Source organism: Mesocricetus auratus, unplaced genomic scaffold, assembly GCF_017639785.1.
Source record: "Mesocricetus auratus isolate SY011 unplaced genomic scaffold, BCM_Maur_2.0 Super-Scaffold_100676, whole genome shotgun sequence".
Classification (NCBI taxonomy): Eukaryota; Metazoa; Chordata; class Mammalia; order Rodentia; family Cricetidae; genus Mesocricetus; species Mesocricetus auratus.
The window spans coordinates 146,331,954-146,354,266 of NW_024429266.1; the positions used below are offsets into that span (position 1 = coordinate 146,331,954).

At 36.8% G+C, this 22,313-nt stretch overlaps 1 protein-coding gene across 4 annotated transcripts in view; it reads left to right on the forward strand.

Annotated features, from left to right (window-relative positions):
* Nucleotides 1-22,313, forward strand: part of Exoc6b (exocyst complex component 6B) — a 437,176-nt gene that overhangs the window by 242,341 nt on the left and 172,522 nt on the right. For all 4 annotated transcript variants that reach the window (XM_040738232.1, XM_040738230.1, XM_040738231.1 and 1 more), the window contains one exon: nt 7,236-7,415. In XM_040738232.1, the coding sequence (XP_040594166.1) occupies nt 7,236-7,415 (180 nt within the window). The remainder of the gene's footprint in view (nt 1-7,235; nt 7,416-22,313) is intronic.

Here is a 22,313-nt window from a genome sequence, read left to right on the forward strand (position 1 = left end):
GAAACCTTTATGCCAGAAAAGAGGCAGACACTCTCAGAAGGTTTCAAGGTGTTTTCTGACAGAGCTCCCTCTTGTTTCTTCTGCCATGAGTGATATAATCCAGCTGGCATGCTTGACTTTTCTCTGCTCATAAGGTTCTCCTGTCTGCTTTCAAACAGAGACCTAAGCTATTTACTAATTCACTTTATCATAAATACTGTTTATATACTTATTGTGTGACAATCTGTTTTTTTTCTTTTAGGAGAGAAAAAGTCTGTTGACTTAGAGGTTCTTTGAGGCACTGGGAACACAGACACTGTTAACTTCTGTAAAGAGCTGTAAAAAGTACTAGAAGACTTCCTTCTTCAGTTCTTTGTAAATTTTATTGATCAGATGTAGGGTTAGTGAATATCTTTTCCCATTCTGTGGGCTGCCTTTTTGTCTTGCTGACTGTGTCCTTTGCCTTACAGAAGCTTCTCAGTTTCAGGAGGTCCCATTTATTAATTGTTGATCTCACTGCCTGTGCTATTGGTGTTATGTTCAGGAAGCTGTCTCCTGTACCAATTCATTCAAGGGTACCTCCTACTTTCTCTTCTAAGAGGTTCAGTGCTGCTGAATTTATGTTGAGGTCTTTGATCTATTTGGACTTAAGTTTTGTGCATGGTGACAGACATGGCTTTATCTGCATTCTTCTACATGCTAGCATCTAGTTGTGCCAGCACCATTTGTTGAAGATGCTATCTTTTTTCCATTGTATATTTTTAGCTTCTTTGTCGAAGATCAGATGTTCATACATGTATGGGTTAAGATAGGGGTGTTCAGGCAAGTCTCCAAAACACCAAAGGATCCAATTAAAAAGGGGGCTACAGAATAAAATAGAGAATTCTCAATAGAGGAGTCTAAAATGGCTCAGAGGCACTTAAGGAAGTGCTCAGTATCCCTAGCCATCAGGGAAATGCAAATCAAAACAACTCTGAGACACCATCTTACTCCTGTCAGAATGGCTAAAATCCAAAACACCAATGACAAGTTATGCTGCAGGGGATGTGGAAAAAGGGGAACACTCCTCCCCTGCTGGTGGGAGTGCCAACTCGTACAGCCACTTTGGAAATCAGTATTGAGATTCCTCAGGAAAATGGGAATCAGTCTACCACAAGACCCTGCAATTCCACTCTTAGGCATATATCCAAAAGATGCAAATTCATTCAACAAGGACATCTGTTCCACTATGGTCATAGCAGCATTATTTGTAATAGCTAGAACCTGGAAGCAACCTAGATGCCCCTCAACTGAAGAGTGGATAGAGAAAATGTGGTACACAATGGAGTACTATTCATCAGAGAAAAACAATGGAATCTTGAAATTTGCAGGCAAATGGATGGCACTAGAAGAAACCATCCTAAGTGAGGTAACTCAGTCACAAAAAGACTAACATGGTATCTACTCACTCATATATGGATTTTATACATGGATCTGCAGAGTGCCAGCCTACAATCCCACTGCCAGAGAGCTTGGGAAACAGAACCTTCAACCAATGACTGATGGAAGCAGAGGCATAGCTAAACACTGAGTTGAACCCAAGAAACCCAGTGACAGAGAGGGAGAACTGATTAGCATAGGGTTCAAGACTGAGCTTGTTTAACCCACAGAAACAGCTGACCTGAACAAGAGGGAGCTCTTGAACTCCAGACTGATGGCTGGCAATCCAGCTTGGGACTGATCCAGACCCCCTGAATGTGGCTGTCAGTGTGGAGGTCTATCTAGGCAATCTATGGGGCCTTGGCTAGTAGATCACTATTTATCCCTGGCATACAAATGGACTTTGGGTGCCCATCCCACAATGACAGATGTTCTCTCAGCCTGGACTCTTGGGGAAGGCCCTAGTCCTTGCCCTGGATGTAATGACAGACTATGAAGAACCCCCATGGAGGGCCTCACCCTTCCTGGGGAAAGGAGTGGGGATTGGGGGAGGGGGGAGGGGAGAAGTTTGTGGGAGGAGGGGAGGGAGAGGGACCTGGGATTGACATGTGAAGCAATGTTGTTTCTAATTTAAATTTAAAAATAAAAAAGACATAAATGTATATATATATATATATATAATAGCTCAAAACATTTGAAAATATGAGATGAAGTTTGTATAGGAACACACACCCATACATATGTATATATGTGAATATACTTATTTGTATTAAATACATGAATACTTAATATTTTGTATGTATGATCATATATATGCATATATACACTAGTATATATGAACTCTCAAATTCTAGAACAGTTTGACCAAGACATACATACAAGTATAAGTATACATTTGAAGTATTTCTCTATTAATATTTTATCTCTTAAAAGTATCTGTGAAATCAAATTTGACTTCCTTATGCAAAGATCATTTCTTCACTATTTATACCTGTGTGTTATGTGTTATTGTTTATAACTTCATCCATTCGTTCATATTTACATACATATCACTTACACTTAGGGAAAATGATATCAACTTATTTGTATGTTGAGTGCCTAGGGAATTAAAAAATGTAAATGTTTACTTAGCACTTACAACTAAAGTTTAAATGAGTAATGTTCTATGCTGCCTCATCAAAAGCCAAATCACTGGAACATAACTTATGAGAGTGAGCATCAGCATATATGTTTTGGCTAATAAATAGGAAAAAACCTTACATTTCATTCATTGATATGGTATTTATACATTTTTTCAAAGGCAATATGAGTATGGAATTTCTATGAAAAGTTTTTAACTCTCATCAGTTGGTTATCCAGTACAAAATGGTCATACTTGAAAACACAAAAGCAGGTGACACTACACACACTAAGAAAGTTGTTCGTATGTACTTACGAATATGTGTATGTGTTATGAAAAAGAAGACACGAATTTAAAGAGAGCAAGGAGGGGTATATGGACGAACTTGGCTGGAGGAAATGGAAAGGGAGAAATTATATCAATACTTTAAAATCTCAAAATAAAAAGTTTTAGTGTCATGTTTAATGCTTAGTAAATAAAATACATAAATGTTTACAAATTTAAAAATGTACTAGACTAAATACATCAGATGCCTTCAATCTATTGTCTATCCAACAAGTTTTTAATAAATCATCTGGCGTGCTTCTGGTAGTCTTAGTAGCCTGAACAAAGTAAGTGTCCCTTTATTTTATGGAACTTATATTCTAATGAACTGATAAGTAGGTTTATTTAGCTAGTGGCATGGACTGGGCATGGGGTAGGGGTGATGTCCTGAAATTATAGTCAAAACATGAATCATGTAGAAATCTGTAGACGTGTATTCCCACTAAAGGAAATAGTAAGGCAGTGTGTTTTGGCATATTCAGGGATGACAAGAGGTCTATTTAGCAGTGTTGCAGAAATCACTGGTGGAAGTGTGAAAAGTTCTGTGTTGAGGAACCATTTTATTTCTATATCCCTGTAGGACAAATAGTTTTTATTCTGAAGTTTGATGTGGATTTCTGCGTGGGACTGTGGTGTGGTGATGTGACTTATCTTTGAATGTAATAATGGTTGTCATGTTGTTGTAAATTAGTAAGCCTGTAAGGTGGTGGTTCAGGTTGAATGTATTTGAAATAGTTCAGATGAAGAACAATGCTCATGTAGAGTGGTAGTTAAAAGTGGAGAAATGTTTTGAAGACAGAAATGGCAGATTTTTAGTACCTTCTTTAGTAAAAAAATTTAGGTAATTCGAAGATTTTTGAACTGAGTGAACTTTCAAATGGTAGTAGTATTCACTGAGAAGGGAAATGACATTTCAAAATTTTAATTAAAAATATACTTATATTATTTCCCCTTCACTTTCCTCCTTCCTGTCTTTCATATATTCATTACCTTCTCTTCTTTAGTTATTGTTGTTGCATATATAAATGTTTATGTATATATAGATACATATGTATCCTGCTGATTCTGTTCATTGTTACCTACATGTATATGTGCCAAGGATGACCACTTGGTTTTTCACACCCGACCAGGAGGTTTATCCCAGGGAAAAGTAATTCTTTCTCTTAGCAATTACTAATTGCCTGTACGTCTTGAGCTAGAGCCTGTGACGTTCCTCCATATGTACTAGGAAGTCAGCTGATTTTGGGATTGTTCAGATCATGTTTAGGGAGCCATTTCGTCAGATTTCATGAGTATACCTTCCCTGCCATAGCTAGAAGACATGTAACTCACTATAGACTTTCTGGTCTTCTGGTTCTTAGAATCTCTTTCTGCCTCCCTTCCCTCAGTATTCCCTGAGCCTTAACAACAGGAGTTTTGTTGTGGATCTATTAGTTAGGACTGGGCAGTCTATATGTTCAATTCTTTATCTTTTGACTAATTGTGGCTTTCTACAAGGGTTCTCTGGTTGCAAAACAGACGCTTCTTTAATGAGGGGTAAGAACTACACTTAGATAGAAGGGTAAGTATTTAGAATGTAATTATGTTTGGGATGCAGTTTGGCATAAAAGTCTTTTTTCATATCAGTAGTTTGAAGTTTGAGAAACAACAACCACAAATTCTATTTAGATTAGGAACTAGAAATAAAACAAATTACTTAATCTAACGTACAACTAATATATGATGGAAATTACAGAATTCTGACGAAAGAAACCAAAGATCTGTTTTGTGTTTATTAGTGTAAGGACAATGTTACCAGTGTTGGTTTTTCCTAACCCAAGTATCTGTTTACTGCATCCTCTTCAATATTTCAGCATTGTTTTGTTAATGTTTAAGTAAATTTGGAAAGGCAAAACACACAGAATGGCTATAAATCTTAAAAAGTACAGTTAGAGGATTGAGTACTCGAGTTTATGCCTTACTAAAAATGAAGGCATAGAAATGATATGGTATAACATTGGCAAGAAAACAGTCAAATAGATGAATAAAGTGAACTTCTTACCCTAAAACTTTGCATATATATAGGTATTCAACTGATCTTTTAGAAAGTATAAAAGCAATGTAATACAAAGTGGAGTGGAATTTCTTTTCAACAAAATATACTGAATGTCTGTGAAAACAGCAAAAACTACAAGAATCCCAGATGCATACCTTACACCTATCTAATATCAACTGAAAATGTAAACTCAAATTAAAGCATACAATACTACTACTACAACCCTTTGCAGATAGCTTAAGAAGAAATGTAAGTGACCCTGGATTTGGCAGTGATTTTTTTTTCAATGTGTAAGTAAAGTTTAGTCATTAGAGAACGCAGTGTGAAAGGTCTTTAAAAATTAAAAGTAGAGCCGTGTGGTGGTGGCGCACACCTTTAATCCCAGCACTCGGGAGGCAGAAGCAGGTGGATCTCTGTGAGTTCGAGGCTGGGCTGGACCGACAGCCTCCAAAACAATACAGAGAAACCCTGTCTCATAAAAAACCAAAAAAAAAATTAAAAGTAAAAATTCTATATAATTTAGTAATTCTGTTACATGTTCTTACATAGCTGGTCACCATAGTCAAGATAGGGAGTCAATCTCCAATCAATCAATGGATATATAGAAAGGGCAATGTGGTGTATAAACTCAGTTGGATACTGTATATTGCCTTATTAAAAAGGTAGTTTTGGTCATTTGTAGCATCTTGGATAATCCCAGAAGATATTATGTTAAGTAAAATAAGCATAGAGAAACAGATATTGCATGATCTTACTTCCATAATATATCTAAAAATATTGAACTCACATAAATAGAGCAGAGCATGACTATTTTGGTCAAAGCACACAACATTTTTTAAACAATTCAAGAGTCAGTCTTCAGTAGATAGCTATAGTTAATAACTGTATTGTATCTTGAAAATATCTGGTAGGATCTGTTTAAAACTTTTTCATCACAAAAATAACAAATATTTAAGGTAATGCATGCTACTCTGAGCTTTATTTGTGTGTGTTAATTAGTTCAATGTTACTGCATTTATTATGCAATTTACAATATTGGCACATTCAAAATATCTTGTTGAACATAATAAATACCTATAATTTTGTCAGTTAATAAATTTGAAAGCATTCTTCATGTAAATAAATAGTATCTGTGGCTGTACTATAAACTCAAAGTCATGCAAAATTTAAGTAAGAGAAAATATAGAATAGTATAATAAGTTAAAGACAGATTTAACTATTAGAAATTACAGAACTCTGTTTCTGACTGTGAAAGAAAGATTCCAATTATGCACTCTAGATTTCTGCCTTGGATTGAAAAGAACAGGTTAAGAATATGGATACTTTGAGCATTTCTGGGAGTCAGATGTGTCCATAAAGCAATCAGATAGATTGACCATGAGGTATAATGTATTTAGGATAGATCTGTGTTGAAGACATTCCTGGAAACCATGTAAATTAATTAAATCATCTAGAGAAATTAAGATTTGTGACTAGAGTCAGTACAAGCCATGTGTGAGCCATACAATGAATGTCATGGGAGGTATACTGTTAAATAGAGTGTTTAACAGAAATTAAGCAGCCTCACACTGAAAGATGAATGCCAGATGTGGTAGCAAGTTGTTCATGGCATTTTTCCTATTATAGTCCTATTATTCTGTACATAAACCATATTCATTTATCCTGATAATACCTTTCCTAGAAAATTAAGTTCAACAATACTTATTAGAGCCTTTAATAATTTAATGTGTAATGTGAATCTCTTATATAGAGTAATACAAACTGTGGGGTCTAGGAACTCTTTGCTACTGTTTTAGCATCTTTTTAGGACTGTGCTGTATAGTACAGATATTATGGAACATGTATACCAGCCCTTGAAAGAGCCTTATGAATGCACAGAGTTCTGACAGTAACCAATGACAGTAGATGAAGTTATAACATATGCATATTTACAAGCACCTGAAGGAATCAGAGCTTGTAGGCACCTTGGCAATGTAGGAGGGAACTTTTTTTGGAGTCATACAAAGAGTCAAAATGGAATCAGTTTCTGAGAGTAAATTTACTTTTTGATAGAAATGAGAAAATAAAAGGAAATAGATTGTAGGGGTATATTTTTGAGTATATTTTCCTCGTTTAATGAAGAAAAAGAATAGCTTTGCTTGTAGATCATTTAACCCTCTGCTCAGAAAGAGGGAGAAGACAATGAGTACATGTAAAAATTAATTAGAAAATCTTTCTTTGGGTTTTTTGGAAGAAAAATGTTCCTGAAAGCTCATGTTGTTTAACACTCCAGCTGTGTTTATAAGTGGGTATAGAAGTGTTTGTCTTTTTCATCATAGATATCTGAATGTGTTTTTACATTTAAATATTATTTCACAGGATGCTAGACATGCAGCTGAAGAAGAGATATATACAAACTTAAATCAGAAGATTGACCAGTTTCTACAGCTGGCTGACTACGACTGGATGACAGGAGACTTAGACAACAAAGCTAGTGATTACCTAGTCGACCTCATTGCCTTCCTTCGGAGCACATTTGCTGTATTCACACACCTTCCTGTAAGTGATAGTTGCTTCTGTTTTGCCCCACATAATGGGAAAAGGGTGTCTAAAACTAGCTTTGCAAAAGGGGTTCATTTCTCATTTAAGATGCCAGGGACCTCTTTAATGTCTTAAGAGCTTCTAGTAGGTACGTAAATCCAGAAAGTGATTTTCAGGCCTCCCATGTAATTTATTTTCAAAGACTGTTACATTTTCCCTACACTGTGAGGTCTTCTAAGTAAGTTCAAAGTCATTAGTATGGGACATGGCAAATACCTTGTAAAGAGTATCAAAGGGACTAGCTAGTTAACAGGTAAGGTCTGTTTCTGTCAATTTTAGGACATCCTTTAATTTTTTTTTTATAATTTAATTCTTTGTTGAACCTCTTATCTTTTTATCTACTTTGTAGTTGTCTTCTGGTTATATTAGTCACAATCATTTAAAGTTATGTTTATTACCTTATTATTTATGCATATATATGGGTTTGATTTTTAGTGATATGCTCATGATTTTTTTTGTTCTTACACTTTGTATTTAACTGCATAGACACTGCTTTCTAATAATGTTCATTCTTTCCCTTATTGATTAAGTATGTGGGGTGATTTGCTGTATTTGGGCTGATGTCACAGCTTGGATTGCAGTTGTTATGCACCTTTAGTCATCTTTGTTGCTAGTTAAGATTCTATAAGTAAGTGATAAGTGCAGGCCTCTCATGTTCTTCAGCACCAAAGATAACTGCAGAAATTTTTTCAGGCAGATATTGAGAAAGAGTGTTACTAATAAACTGACACACTGTTAAAAATAGCTTTAAAAATCCAAACAACATAGGCATTAGAGAATCCCTCTCTACCAACAGCCAAAAGAACATAATTCCACCAACAACAGCCATTGCAAATCGAAGAAGGATGAGCAATCAATGGTCATTAATATCCCTCAATGTTAATGGCCTTAACTCACCCATAAAAAGACACAGACTAGCAGAATGGATTCGAAGACAGAACCCTTCCTTTTGCTGCATACAAGAAACACACCTCACCCTCAAAGACAGATATTACCTGAGAGTTAAAGGTTGGGAAAAATTTTTCAATCAAATGGACCCAAGAAACAAGCAGGGGTAGCAATCCTAATATCTAACAAACTAGACTTTAAAATAAAATCAATCAAAAGAAATGAAGGAGGTCATTACATACTCATCACAGGTGAAACCCACCAAGATGAAGTGTCTATCCTGAACATCTATGCCCCAAATACAAAGGCATCCACATTTGTAAAAGAAACATTATTAGAACTTAAATCTCGTCTAAAGCCCCACACAGTTATAGTGGGAGATTTCAACACACCACTCTCACCACTAGACAGGAATACCAGACAGAAACTCAACACAGAAGCAAAGGGTCTAATAGAAGTAATGACCCAACTGGGATTAACAGATATCTATAGAACATTTCATCCACATAAAAAAGAATATACCTTCTTCTCACCACCACATGGAACCTTCTCAAAAATCGACCACATACTTGGCAACATATCAAACCTCAACAGCTACAAAAAAATTGGAATAACTCCATGCATCTTATCAGACCACCATGCTTTAAAATTAGAATTCAACAACAACACAAATTGCAGAAAACCTACAAACTCATGGAAATTGAATAATGCTCAACTGCACCATCCCTGGGTCAAAGAGGAAATAAAAAAAGAAATTAAAGACTTCCTCGAATTCAATGAGAATGAAGACACAACATACCCAAAACTATGAGACACTTTGAAAGCAGTGCTACGGGGGAAGTTCATAGCACTAAGTGCTCACATGAAGAAACAGGAGAACAGTTATACCAGAGAATTAACATCACAGCTGAAAGCTCTAGAACACAAAGTAGCAAACTCCCCCAGGAGGAGTAGGCGCCAGGAAATAATCAAATTGAGGGCTGAAATCAATAAAGTAGAAACCAGGAAAACAATACAAAGAATCAATGCTACGAAGAGTTGGTTCTTTGAGAAAATCAACAAGATAGACAAACCTTTGTCCAAACTTACCAAACAGCAGAGAGTGAACACGCAAATTAACAAAATCAGAAATGCAAAGGGGGACATAACAACAGACTCTGAGGAAATCCAGAGAATCATTAGGTCATACTTTGAAAACCTGTACTCCACAAAATTCGAAAATTTAAAGGAAATGGATGATTTGCTGGATAGCTATCACTTGCCAAAACTAAATCAAGAACAGATAAGCAATTTAAATAGACGTACAACCCCTATGGAAATAGAAGCAGTCATCACAAGTCTCCCTACCAAAAAAAGTCCAGGTCCAGATGGCCTCAGTGCAGAATTCTACCAGAAATTCAAAGAACAGCTTATAGCAATTCTTCTCAAAGTGTTCCACACAATAGAAGCAGAAGGGTCTTTGCCAAACTTTTTCTATGAGGCTTCAATAACCTTGATCCCCAAGCCACACAAAGATACAACAAAGAAAGAGAACTTCAGACCAATATCCCTCATGAACATTGATGCAGAAATACTCAATAAAATACTGGCAAATCGCATTCCAAGAACACATCAAAACAATCATTCACCACGATCAAGTAGATTTCATCCCAGGGATGCAGGGATGGTTCAACATACAAAAATCCATCAACGTAATCCACCATATAAACAAGCTGAAAAACAAAAATCACATGATCATCTCACTAGATGCTGAAAAAGCCTTTGACAAAATCCAACACCCCTTCATGATAAAGGTCTTGGAGAGATCTGGGATAACAGGGACATACTTAAACATAATAAAAGCTATATACAGTAAACCAACAGCCAACATCAAACTAAATGGACAGAAACTCAACGCAATTCCTCTAAAATCAGGAACAAAACAAGGCTGTCCACTCTCTCCATACCTTTTCAACATGGTACTTGAAGTTCTAGCTGTTGCCATACGACAACAAAGGGGGATCAAGGGGATACAAATTGGGAAGGAAGAAGTCAAACTTTCACTGTTTGCAGACGATATGATAGTTTACATAAATGACCCAAAGAACTCTACCAGGGAACTCTTACAGCTGATTAACACCTTCAGCAAAGTGGCAGGCTACAAGATGAACTCAAGAAAATCAGTAGCCCTACTATATACAGATGATAAAAGGGCCGAAAAAGAAATCAGAGAAACATCACCCTTTACAATTGCCACAATTGTCTGGGGTCCAAGAGCTCTCCTCTGTTCAGATCAGCTGTCTCTGATGGTTTTGCCAGCCCATTCTTTGCCAATTTGCTCATCGCTCCTCTCTCTCTATCACTGGGTTCCATGGGTTCAGTTCAGTGTTTAACTGTGGGTGTTTGCCTCTGCTTCCATCAGTCACTGGATGAAGGCTCCAGGATGGTTATGGACATCAAGTTCATTATCAGGGGGCATTCGAGGTGGTCTCTCCACTGTTGCTTAGCTTGCCAGTTGGTGTCATCCCTTTAGATCACTAGAGGTCACAATGGTGCCTGATCTGTCTTCTAACCTATGACCCTCTCCCTCCTATTCTACCCTCCACTCAACCTTCCTGTTCCCCTATGAACTACTCTCTCTTCCTCTTCTCCCCCCTCTCTTCTTCCCAGCTCCCACTCCCCCCTCACATCTCGCCGTGTTCCCCATCTGTTCAAAAGATCTTGCCTCATTCCTCTTCTCTGGGGTACCATGCATATCTCTTAGGTTCTTTCTTGTTTCCCAGACTCTCTGTCAGTGGAAGTATAGACTGGCACTATCCTGATCCATGTCTAAAATCCATATATGAGTGAGTACATGCCATGTTTGTCTTTTTGTGACTGGGTTACCTCACTCAGAATGGTTTCTTCTAGTGCCATCCATGTACCTGTGAATTTCAAGATTCCATTTTTTTCTGCTGCTTAATACTCCATTGTCTAAATGTACCACATTTTCTCTATCCACTCTTCAGTTGAGGGTCATATAGGTTGTTTCCAGGTTCTGGCTATTACAAATAATACTGCTATGAACATAGTGGAACAGATGTACTTGTTGTATGAATTTGCATCTTTTGGATATATGCCTAAGAGTGTAATTGCTGGGTCTTGTGGTAGATTGATTCCCATTTTCCTGAGGAATCTCCATACTGATTTCCAAAGTGGCTGTAACAGTTGGCACTCCCACCAGCAGTGGAGGAGTGTTCGTGCTTAGTAGAAAGATTGACTTTCAGGAAATTGTACTATTTTATTTCACTTTACCCTACTAACAAGACAAAACAAATCTAGCACAAAAATATTTAAAACATTAATTGGAACTGGAGAGACAACTCAGTAGTTAAGAGCACTTGCTGCTCTTGCAGAGGATCTGGCTTTTGTTCTCAGTACCCACATGGTGGTTTACAACCTTCTGTGCCAGCTTCTGTCCTTTGGGCACTAGGCACACACACAATGCACTTATATGCATGTAGGCAAAACACTCATATGCATGTAATAAAAATAAGTAAATCTTTAAAACATGCAAGGTGAACTTACAATTATGGGTAAAAATAAATGAAAATTGAATGTCAATTCTAAGTGTGGTAATAAAGTGATTTAGTAAATACTATATAGATTTATTATAGAAACTCAAAGATGGTTCTAGATTTTAAAAGTCTCTTAATATTTGACTTTCCCAAATACTGTGTAAATGGCAGATTCTATGTTGGTATATAATTATAACATAATTATAAAGTCATATGGACATTATGTAATATCCTGTGTTCATTCTTGATTTAAAAACAAAATTCACTAAAATATGAGTAGAATAATGCTTTAATAATAAGAAATTCAGCAGGTACTATAAATTTAACAGGGTTATATTAAACACTTTAACATTACCATGAGGTTAAAATTTCTCACCACCAGTGGTTTAGAGGTTCCCTTAAATAAACATGATTTCTAAGATCATATTATAATTGTAGTAATCAGACATATGTGCCTCAGTGTGGTTTTTCACGTCTACAACATATCTGAATAAATTATGAGCAGCAGAAATTTCTTTCTATACTTAACAAGTTATTAATAGAAATGATGTGAATTATTCATCATAGAGTAACATAGAAATGTACCAGGATGGGGATATTTTGTGGTGCTGGGTTTTCTAAGATTAATCAAATTATCATGAGCATCAGGTGAACTTCATAAGGAAGTAGTTATTTAAATAATTCTAAAATTGATAGTAAAGGAAAATTAGACACTACTAAAAATGGAAAAATTTGTGTGTTCTTTATTAGATATTTTATGCTATCTATAAAGCAAAATAAGCAATATTCTTTCAAAGTAGAATAGAGTGACATAAAAAGAGTAGAATGCAAAAATACGATCTGTGAAAGAATTGCCATCTCAATTTTAAAAAAAGACCTTCAATAAAATTCCCACTACTGTACGCCAGTTTGGATAAAGATATTAGTAAGTTCTTGTTGTCTATACCTCAGTGAATTATAGACTGAATACATATTTGAATTTTTCTAAGGAAATCTTCAAGAAACATGATACTGGTACATTTTCTATAGTCTGAAAATATGTCAGTTTTCTAAAATTGACACCAATGCTTGAAGTCAGCAGATAATAGACTGGTAGGTTGTTCGCTTGCTACTTAAAAGAAAGTGAAATGGAGTACATGCTCCTTGAGAAATAGTAATTGCAATGTGTACTTTCAGAAGAACCTGTCATACAATAGAATGTATAGCTGATAGAGAGGTTTCAAAGGCCATACTCAAAACTTAGAAAATATTATAAATGTTCTATAAGATTTGAACTGCATATCTATGTACATTAATCACTTCTGTTTTATTAGTAAATTATAGAATTTATAATTCCAGGTTTAGTTATGCCACATTTTGGTTTTCCTTTGTTTTTCTTGCTTTTTTTCTTCTGAAGTGGGTGGGAGATACTTAAAAGTTTATTTTGTCTGTCTTTGATAACTAATTTTAAGTATATTTAAAATATTACTTTATTGAAGAAATGTTTTTCAGTTAGATTTTTGTGGGGGGAGAGATGAGGATAAATAGTTGTCTCCTCTGGCTTTGTATGACAATGATGTGAGTAGATCTTCCAGCATCATAAGGACGAAGCACAGAGTCAGAGGTCTGTGTAGACAGTCAGAGCTGGCTTTGCTGTATCAGTGCTTCTCATACTTATCTCCCTCATCTGAAAAGTAATTCTCTCCTGTGCGCTGTGTGATGCAGTGAGCCTTGAACCAACACAAGTTCCCACAGCTCCTCACCATGCTTCAATTGGTCTATTGTAACTTTTAGACAATTTGTTTAACACAGAGTGCATTGTTTTATCACTTATGTCATGTTGTTTTCATGAAGCTTCCACCTTTTTGTCAAATCTGAGATGTTCTTTTGTAAGCATGGTGTAGCCTCTCATTGTGTTCTGAGATGACTATTTCATTTTACCATGTACTATCCAGAACTAAGGTAGGGGAGAATGGAAAAAATCCTAATTCCTCAGGGTTGTGTCTATAAATGGCATGTATGTTTTGCGTAAAATAGATAGATAAATAAATAGATAGATAGATGAAATTTTCAATTTTTACATATTAAGCTTTAGTGTGATATTTTCATACATGGTTTCAGTATACCTTGAGAGATGTCCTTCTTATCACCACACTGCTTGGATTGATCAGTCATTAGACTCAGTAGAATCAGATAAGTCTCCTTTTTGAAATTTCCCCCTTTTTGGTTTTTCACAGACAGCTAATGAGGTGGCCTAGCATTTGTGTTCAATTTCCCCAAAATATCAGGTAATTTCTCTGTGAAATTCTTATACATTACGAGAAAAAGAGGGATGCGGCAAAGCTTTTTCTGATTACACCCACTTTATTTGTCTTATGTGTGGTGTGTATATTTTATTTTCAGCCTTGAAACTGTAAGTAAAGAATAACTCTGTCAAGAGAATAAACTGTACAAAATTTGACTGTGAAGAGAACTGCAAAGGAACAGGCAAAGAATGCCTTTCTCATAAATATTGAGATTCCCCATTTGTCTTAGTTTTAGAGATACGTCACAGCAGTGACATGATGGGAAATGTCAGTGCGATAGCGTGTAGTTGGATGATGGAGGGTATACTAATTATATTAAAAAATAATGAATATGGGGGTGGGGTTGTTACTTGATGTTTTTTCTTGGTGATCAAGGTGGCTTTGCCTGTTTTCTTAAGGTATCCTAAATGACCATCATAGTGTTTTCTAGGTAATATATTAACCATTATCATGTCCCTTGAGAAGACAGATGAAGAAAGTACACAATCATTTACCCCAGGCTCCAGTCATTACTTCACTATTGAATGCATATTTATGTATTTTGTATGATTATTATCAGAGCATATTTTTTCTTTTTTTAGATTTTAATTTAATTACAATTTTTCTCTCTTTCTTTCCTCCTTAAACTTCCTCCAATAAACTTCTCTCCTTTCTCCGTCAAATTTAATGGTTTCTTTTTTTAAATTAGTTGTTATTGCATGCATATATGTATATTTATATCCATATATTGTAGTGGTTTAAATAAGAATGATACTATGAGAAAGGATAAGAAGGATTAGGACTTGTGGCCTTGTTGGAGGAACTGTGTCACTGAGGGTGGGCTTTGAGGTTTCAAAGGCCCATGTCAAGCCTAGAGTCTGTCTCTCTTGGCCTGTGGATAAGCTACTGCTCTAGCATCATGCCTGCCTGTAATTATACTCCCTGCCATGATGATAGTGGACTTACCTTTGAAACTATAAACAAGTCTTCAATTAAATGTTTTCTCTTAGAGTTGCAGTGGTCAGGATGTGTCCTCAACGCAATAGAACAGTTACTTACACAGGGAGTACCAGAGAGTGGGATATGGCTGTGAGAGTAGAGCAGATCTGGCTGTGTTGTTTTTTTTGGCAGAATGTAGATTTTTAGACTTTGGATTAGGAAAACAGTTGGACCCTTTAAGTGGGGTTTATTGAGCCGTATTAGTGGAACATGGAAGATGGTGGTGCTGAGAGCAATGCAACTTAGGATAGCTCACCTTGTATCCTGCCACTTTGCTGAAGGTATTTATCAGCTCTAGGAGTTCCCTTTCGGTGTTTTTCAGATCACTTATGTAATCTATCATATCATCTGCAAATAGAGAAAGCTTGACTTCTTTTCCTACTTGTATCTCCTTGATCTCCTTTTGTTGTCTTATTGCTCTAGCTACAACTTCAAGTACAATATTGAAGAGATATGGAGAGAGTGGACAGCTTTGTCTTGTTCCTGATTTAGAGGAATTGTGTTGAGTTTCTCTCCATTTAGTTTGATGTTAGCTGTTGGTTTACTATATATTGCTTTTATTATGTTCAGGTATGTTCCTGTTATCCCTGATCTCTCTAGGACTTTTATCATGAAGGGGTGCTGGATTTTGTCAAAGGCTTTTTCAGCATCTAGCGAGATGATCATGTGGTTTTTCTTTTGCAGTTTGTTTACATGGTGGATTACACTGATAGATTTTCTAATGTTGAACCATCCCTGCATTCCTGGGATGAAGCCTACTTGATCATGGTGGATGATTTTTCTGATGTGTTCTTGAGTCCAATTTGCTAGTATTTTATTGAGTATTTTTGCATCGATGTTCATGAAGGATATTTGTCTATAGTTCTCTTTCTTACTTGTGTCTTTGTGTGACTTCGGTATCAAGGTAATTGTAGCCTCGTAAAAAGAGTTTGCCAGTGAGCCTCCTGCTCCTATTGTGTGGAATACTTTAAGGAGTATTGGAATTAGCTCTTCTTTGAATTTCTGGTAGAATTCTGCACTGGGCCTGGGCTTTTTTTTTGGTTGGGAGAATTTTGATGACTATTTCTATTTCATTAAGGGTTATAGGTCTGTTTAGATTGTTTATCTGTTCTTGATTTTGTTTTGACAAGTGATATCTATCCAGGAAATTGTCCATTCCTTTAAATTTTCGAATTTTGTGGAGTACAGATTTTTGAAGTATGCCCTGATCATTCTCTGGATTTCCTCAGTGTCCATTATTATGTCCCCCTTTTCATTTCTAATTTTTTTTAATTAACATGCTCTCTCTCTGTCTTTTGATTTTTTTGGACAAAGGTTTGTCTATTTTGTTGATTTTCTCAAAGAACCAACTCTTTGTTTCATTGATTCTTCCCAATGTTTTCCTGGTTTCTACTTGATTGATTTCAGCCTTCAATTTGATTATTTCCTGGCGTCTGCTCCTCCTGGGTGAGTTTGCTTCTTTTTGTTCTAGAGCATTCAGCTGTGCTATTAATTCTCTAGTGTGACTGTTCTCTAGTTTCTTCATGTGGGCACTTAGTGCTATGAATTTTCCTCTTAGTACTGCTTTCAGAGTGTCCCATATGTTTGGGTATGTTGTGTCTTCATTCTCATTGAATTCCAAGAAGTCTTTAATTTTTTTTTAATTTCTTCCTTTACCCAGGGATGGTGCAATTGTGCATTGTTCAATTTCCACGAGTTTGTAGGGTTTCTGTGATTTGTGTTATTGTTGAATTCTAATTGTAATGCATGGTGGTCTGATAAAATATAGGGGGTTATTCCAATTTTTTTGTATCTTTGGAATTTTGCCATGTTTCCTATTATGTGGTCAAATTTAGAGAAGGTTCCATGTGGCACCGAGAAGAAGATATATCCCTTTCTGTTTGGGTGGAATGTTCTATAGATGTCTGTTAAACCCAGTTGGGTCATAACTTCTATTAGTTCTTTTGTTTCTTTGTTAAGTTTTTGTCTGGAAGTCCTGTCTAGTGGTGAAAGCGCAGTGTTGAAGTCGCCTACCACTAGTATGTGAGATTTTATGTGTGATTTGAGCTTTAGTAATGTTTCTTCCATGATTGTGGGTGCCTTTGTATTTGGGGCATAGATGTTCAAAATTGAGACTTCATCTTGATGGACTTTTCCTTTCATTAATATGAAATGTCCTTCATCTCTCTTGATTGATTTTAATTGTCTAATTTGTTGGATATTAGGATTGCTACCCCAGGTTGTTTCTTGGGTCCTTTTGATTAGAAAATCTTTTCCTAACATTTACTATGAGGCAAAGTCTGTCTTTGACATTGAGATGTGTTTCTTTTATGCAATAGAAGGATGGGTTCTGCCTTTGTATCTATTCTGCTAGTCTGTGACTTTTTATAGGCAAGTTGAGACCATTGGCATTGAGGGATATTAGTGACCATTGCTTGATGATTCTTGTTTGTGCTTGATTTATTGGTAGTGGAGTTATTTTGTGTAGATTCTCCTCCTATTATCTTTTGGTGTTTGGTAAAGTGGGATTATCTATTGCCTATGTCTTTGTGAGTGTAGTTATCTTCGTTGGGTCTAGGTTTTCCTTCCAGCACTTTCTTTAGAGCTGGATTCATGGATATGTATTGTTTAAATCCTGCTTTGACATGGAATATTTTGTTTTCTCCTTCTATGGTAATTGAAAACTTTGCTGGATATAGTAGTCTGAGTTGGCATCCTTGTTCCCTTAGCGTTTGTAGGACATCTGTCCAGGATCTTCTGGCTTTCATAGTTTCCATTGAGAAGTCTGGTGTAATTTGGATATGTCTGTCTTTATATGTTACTTGGCCTTTTTCTTTAGCTGCTCTTAATATTTTCTCTTTATTCTGTAGCTTTGATGTTTTGATTATTATGTGGTGAGGTGACTTCTTTTTCTGGTCCAGCCTTTTTGGTGTTTTGTAAAATTCTTGTATTTTCATAGGCATATCCTTCTTTAGGTTAGGAAAGTTTTCTCCTATGATTTTTTTGAATATATTTTCTATACCTTTGAGCTGTGTTTCTTCGCCTTCTCCTATACCTATTATTCTCAGGTTTGGCTTCTTCACGGTGTCCCATATTTCTTCCACATTTTGTATTAGGGATTTTTTGGTTTTGAGATTTTCTTTGGTTGATGACTGTATATCCTCTAATGAGTCTTCACCACCTGATATTCTCTCTTCTATCTCTTGTATTCTATTGGTGATACTTGCATCTGTAGTTCCTGATCATTTACTCAGCTTTTCTATTCCAGCACCTCCTCATTCTGTGTTTTCTTTATTGTTTCTGTTTCAATGTTCAATCCTTCACCTGTTTGAGTTGTTTCCTTCATTTGTTTGGTTGATTTTTGTTGGTACTCTTGAGATTCTTAGAGAGATTTATTTATTTCTTGAAATTTTTGGTTCGCCTTTTCCTCCTTTTCATGTATTTTTTTGTTTTTTCTTCTATTTCTTTAAGGGATTTCCTCATTTCCTCTTTGAGGGTCTGTATCATCTTCATAAAATAATTTTTAAGGTCTGTCTCCTCTGCTTCATCTATGTAGTGCTTTTCAGGTCTTGCTGGCGTTGGTTCTCTAGATTCTGGTGGAGTCATGTTGGTCTTTTTATTGCTGAGTGAGCTCTTATTCTGTATTCTTACCATCTTTTCTTCCAGTGGGTACAAGTGGGGTCTTTCTGTCTCTACTGGTCTCCTTCTTTCCTGAAGCGGAAGCTGGGGATTCTGGAGGGTAGGGTCTGAATCTGGGAACGCCAGAAATTGGGGTCTGGAAGTACTGATGCCTTTCCTGTATGGGTGGGTCCTCTGGCAGCCAGGTGTAGCACAGGAATATTGAGGGAGTGGGCGATTGACAGGGGAGTGGTTCCAGGGGGACCCAAGCCCACCTGAAGCTGGGGACGACGGATGGTGGGTTCCAGAAGGACTGGTGCATGTTTTGTGTTAAGGATTTGTTGTATTTAAATTTTTTTTAACCAATGAATCTGTTTCCTCTATGGTATCTTCAGTGCCTGAAATTCTCTCTTCCATCTCTTGTATTCTGTTTTTATGCTTGCATTTATGGTTCTTATTCGTTTACCCACATTTTCCATTTCCAAGATTCTCTTGGTTTATGTTTTCTTTATGACCTCTATTTCAGACTTCATGCCTTGTATCTTTTCCTTCACTAGTTAGATTGCTTTTTTTGGTTTTCTTTAAGGGACTTGTTGATATCCTCCAATTTTCTGTTTATCTTTTCCTCTATTTCTTTAAGGGAATTTTTCATTTCCTATTTAAGGTCCTCTATCATTCTCCTAAAGTTATTTTTAGGTAGTTTTCTTCTACTTCTTACGTGTTGGGATGTTTAGGTCTTGCTATTTTCTAGTGGTGCCATATTGGCCTTTATATTGTTGAGTGTGTTCTTACCTTGTTGTCTATGCATTGATTCCTCCAATTGTTGTAGGTGGAACTTGTGCTTCAGGGGGCCTCTCTTTCTCTAATTGGGAGCTGTGGCTCTGTTGAATGTTCCTTCAGGCACAAGTACAGCAGAGCTTCAGGTAAACGCTCCTCCTGGTGAAAGTGGGCCCAATGCTCAGGTGGTCACTCCTTGAGATGCAGGTGGGGTTACAGCTCCAGTGGATGATCTTCCTTTTGGAGTCATATGTAAGGGTCCAGTGGTTGATGTAGTAATGGGGTATGTCCAACTGAAAAGTGGTAGTGGATCATGACTGGGACACAGGTGCTCTTTCCCAAAAGAACTTTTTGAGGTAGTTTGCAGAAGCTACTACTGGAAATCACTGCTGTCGTTTTACCAGGCAATCACTCCTCACTCCTGGGCTTAAGTCTGGGGTCTCACTCTGACACTGCTCCCAGGTGTGAGTCTCATGATTTCCTTGATTCTTCTCTGGCTTAAAGCTCCAGACTCCCTCTGGCATTGGTGCTCTTGACCTGAAGTTCAGTCCTACCTCTTATGTTGCTCCTTGGTCTGAAACTCATGGCTCCTTTGACACTGCTCTGGGCCTAAAGCTCTGGCCTTCCTCTGATGCTGCTTCCAGTCTGGGATTCAGGCCTCTCACTGATGCTGCTCCGAGCCTGAAACTCAGGCTTTTCTCTCACTTTGGGCCCTGAATCTCAAATCTACCTCTAACGCCGTTTCTGTATCTTGAGGCCCATGGCTCCCATGACTCTGCTTCCAATCATTTGGATTTTAATTAACTCCAGATGGAGTCAAATTGACAACTAAGAATAGCTGTCATATATACCTAAGAATACCCTGTTTAGTCCATATACTGTTACTTGTATGTATGTTTTTATAACTTATCTTTTGGTGCTGGACAGCAGAACGTATTTTTTAAAACTTATCTTTGAAGCTGGCCATTGGTGGTGCATGACTTTAATTCTAGTCCCCTAGAGGTAGAGGTGGATCTCTGAATTTGAGGCCAGCCTGATCTACAGAGTGTGTTTCAAGACAGTCAGAGCTACATAGAGGAACCCTGTCTTGAAAAACCAGAAAAGAAAGAATGTGGAATGAAGGAGGGAGGGAGGGAGGGAGGGAGGGAGGGAGGGAGGGAGGGAGGGAGGGAGGAAGGAAAGAAGGAAGGAAGGTTATTCTGATAGCTCCATTTTATAAGTACTGGAGAAAGATTGGGGTGGGATAGTGTCTCAAGTAGCAGAGCTGAATAAAGGACCCTGACTTTGTTTTCTGTCTGCTGTCAATGTGTATGTGTATGACTCAGGGAAAAAATCTGCCCTAACTGTAGTGGTTTCATGTGGCATGCATTAATTTGGTGTTCAAATGCAATTCTGCCTTCCCTGGACTTTTCCTGCCTAGAAGCTGTCTCTTAATAGAAAGGTATTTTCTATTCTTCCTATTGGAAGAAACTCTTCTCAAAGTCGCATTTTTGTTTTCATTGTTTTACTTTATGAACTACTAACACTTCCAGACTTACCAAATAATTATCCACTGAGAAATCATCACTGCCTCTTGTTGATAATATTCTTTGTGACTTTTAACACTTTCATAACTGGGAGGCAGGGAGATGGATCAGCATGTCAAGCATATGATGTACAGTGTAAGGACCAAGTGTAAGAGTTTCAGTCTCTAGAACCCATTGACCTCTGTTGCTGATGTCCCAGTTACAGAGACAGTGCATCTCTGAGGCAAGCTGCCTAAGTAGAGTAGCCAAAATGGTGACTACTGGCACAGTGAGAGACACTGCTTCATTTATAAGGCATCAGCTTTTGTCTTCCACATACATACTTCCACATGTGCATGTACACATGTGTCCTCACACATTCAAACAAACATACCAATCACACATATGTATGCAAAAAATCAAATTTCCTCATTGGTGCCTTATACTCTGTTGTTGTTTAGCAAAGATGCGCCTCTCAATCCAAAGTAGTGTTGCTTGTCTAGCATATCCAGAACTCTGCTACCTTGAGCCTTCATACCATGTGTTCATCATTTGCTTATACTGATGTTACCTATAATATATGTATTCTAGTCACATCCTTCAAACCTCATTTCAAAGAATATGATTTGAAAGCCTTTTCTAGTTCTAACCATTACCCAGATGGGCCATCTTCCTTTTTAGGCACTTCTTATTTGGGAAGAGCCCCTTTCTATCTTGGGTAGATATGTTAGCCCTGTGTCTGAGTCAGGTAGGGAAACGGTGGCAATTGGAAAGTGGATGTTGTGCCTCAGCTGTTTTCCTGCTCTCAGTCATTCCAGTGCTTGAAGACAGAAGCCTTCCAACTAGCACAGTGTAATAGGTGTAAGTGATGGAAATGGTAAGAGGGAATGTGCTTTACAAGGGACAGGTTCAGGATTTAAATAGCTTCATTTGATGGTAAGTGTTCCTCTATACTGTCTTACTGACCTGGCATTGTTCATCAGTGTCTATGGATAGCAATACTTTACATTAATGGTACACATGTTTTTGTGAATTTTATGTGTTTTAAATTATAAATTATATGGATTTGTTCAGGGATTAAAAACTAATTTTTTAGGTCTTATGTGTCATTAAAAGTAATTTGATTATTAAAAAGAAAAATAATAAGTTTAGTATGCTGACATAAAGAAAAAAACAAAACATTGGGTAAAATTTCTAATTTCTGCCCTACATATTTTCTTGTGTTTCCATAAACAGGAAACATTTTTCAAATGACAAAATTTTATTGGTAAAATGCCTTCCATTCAGATA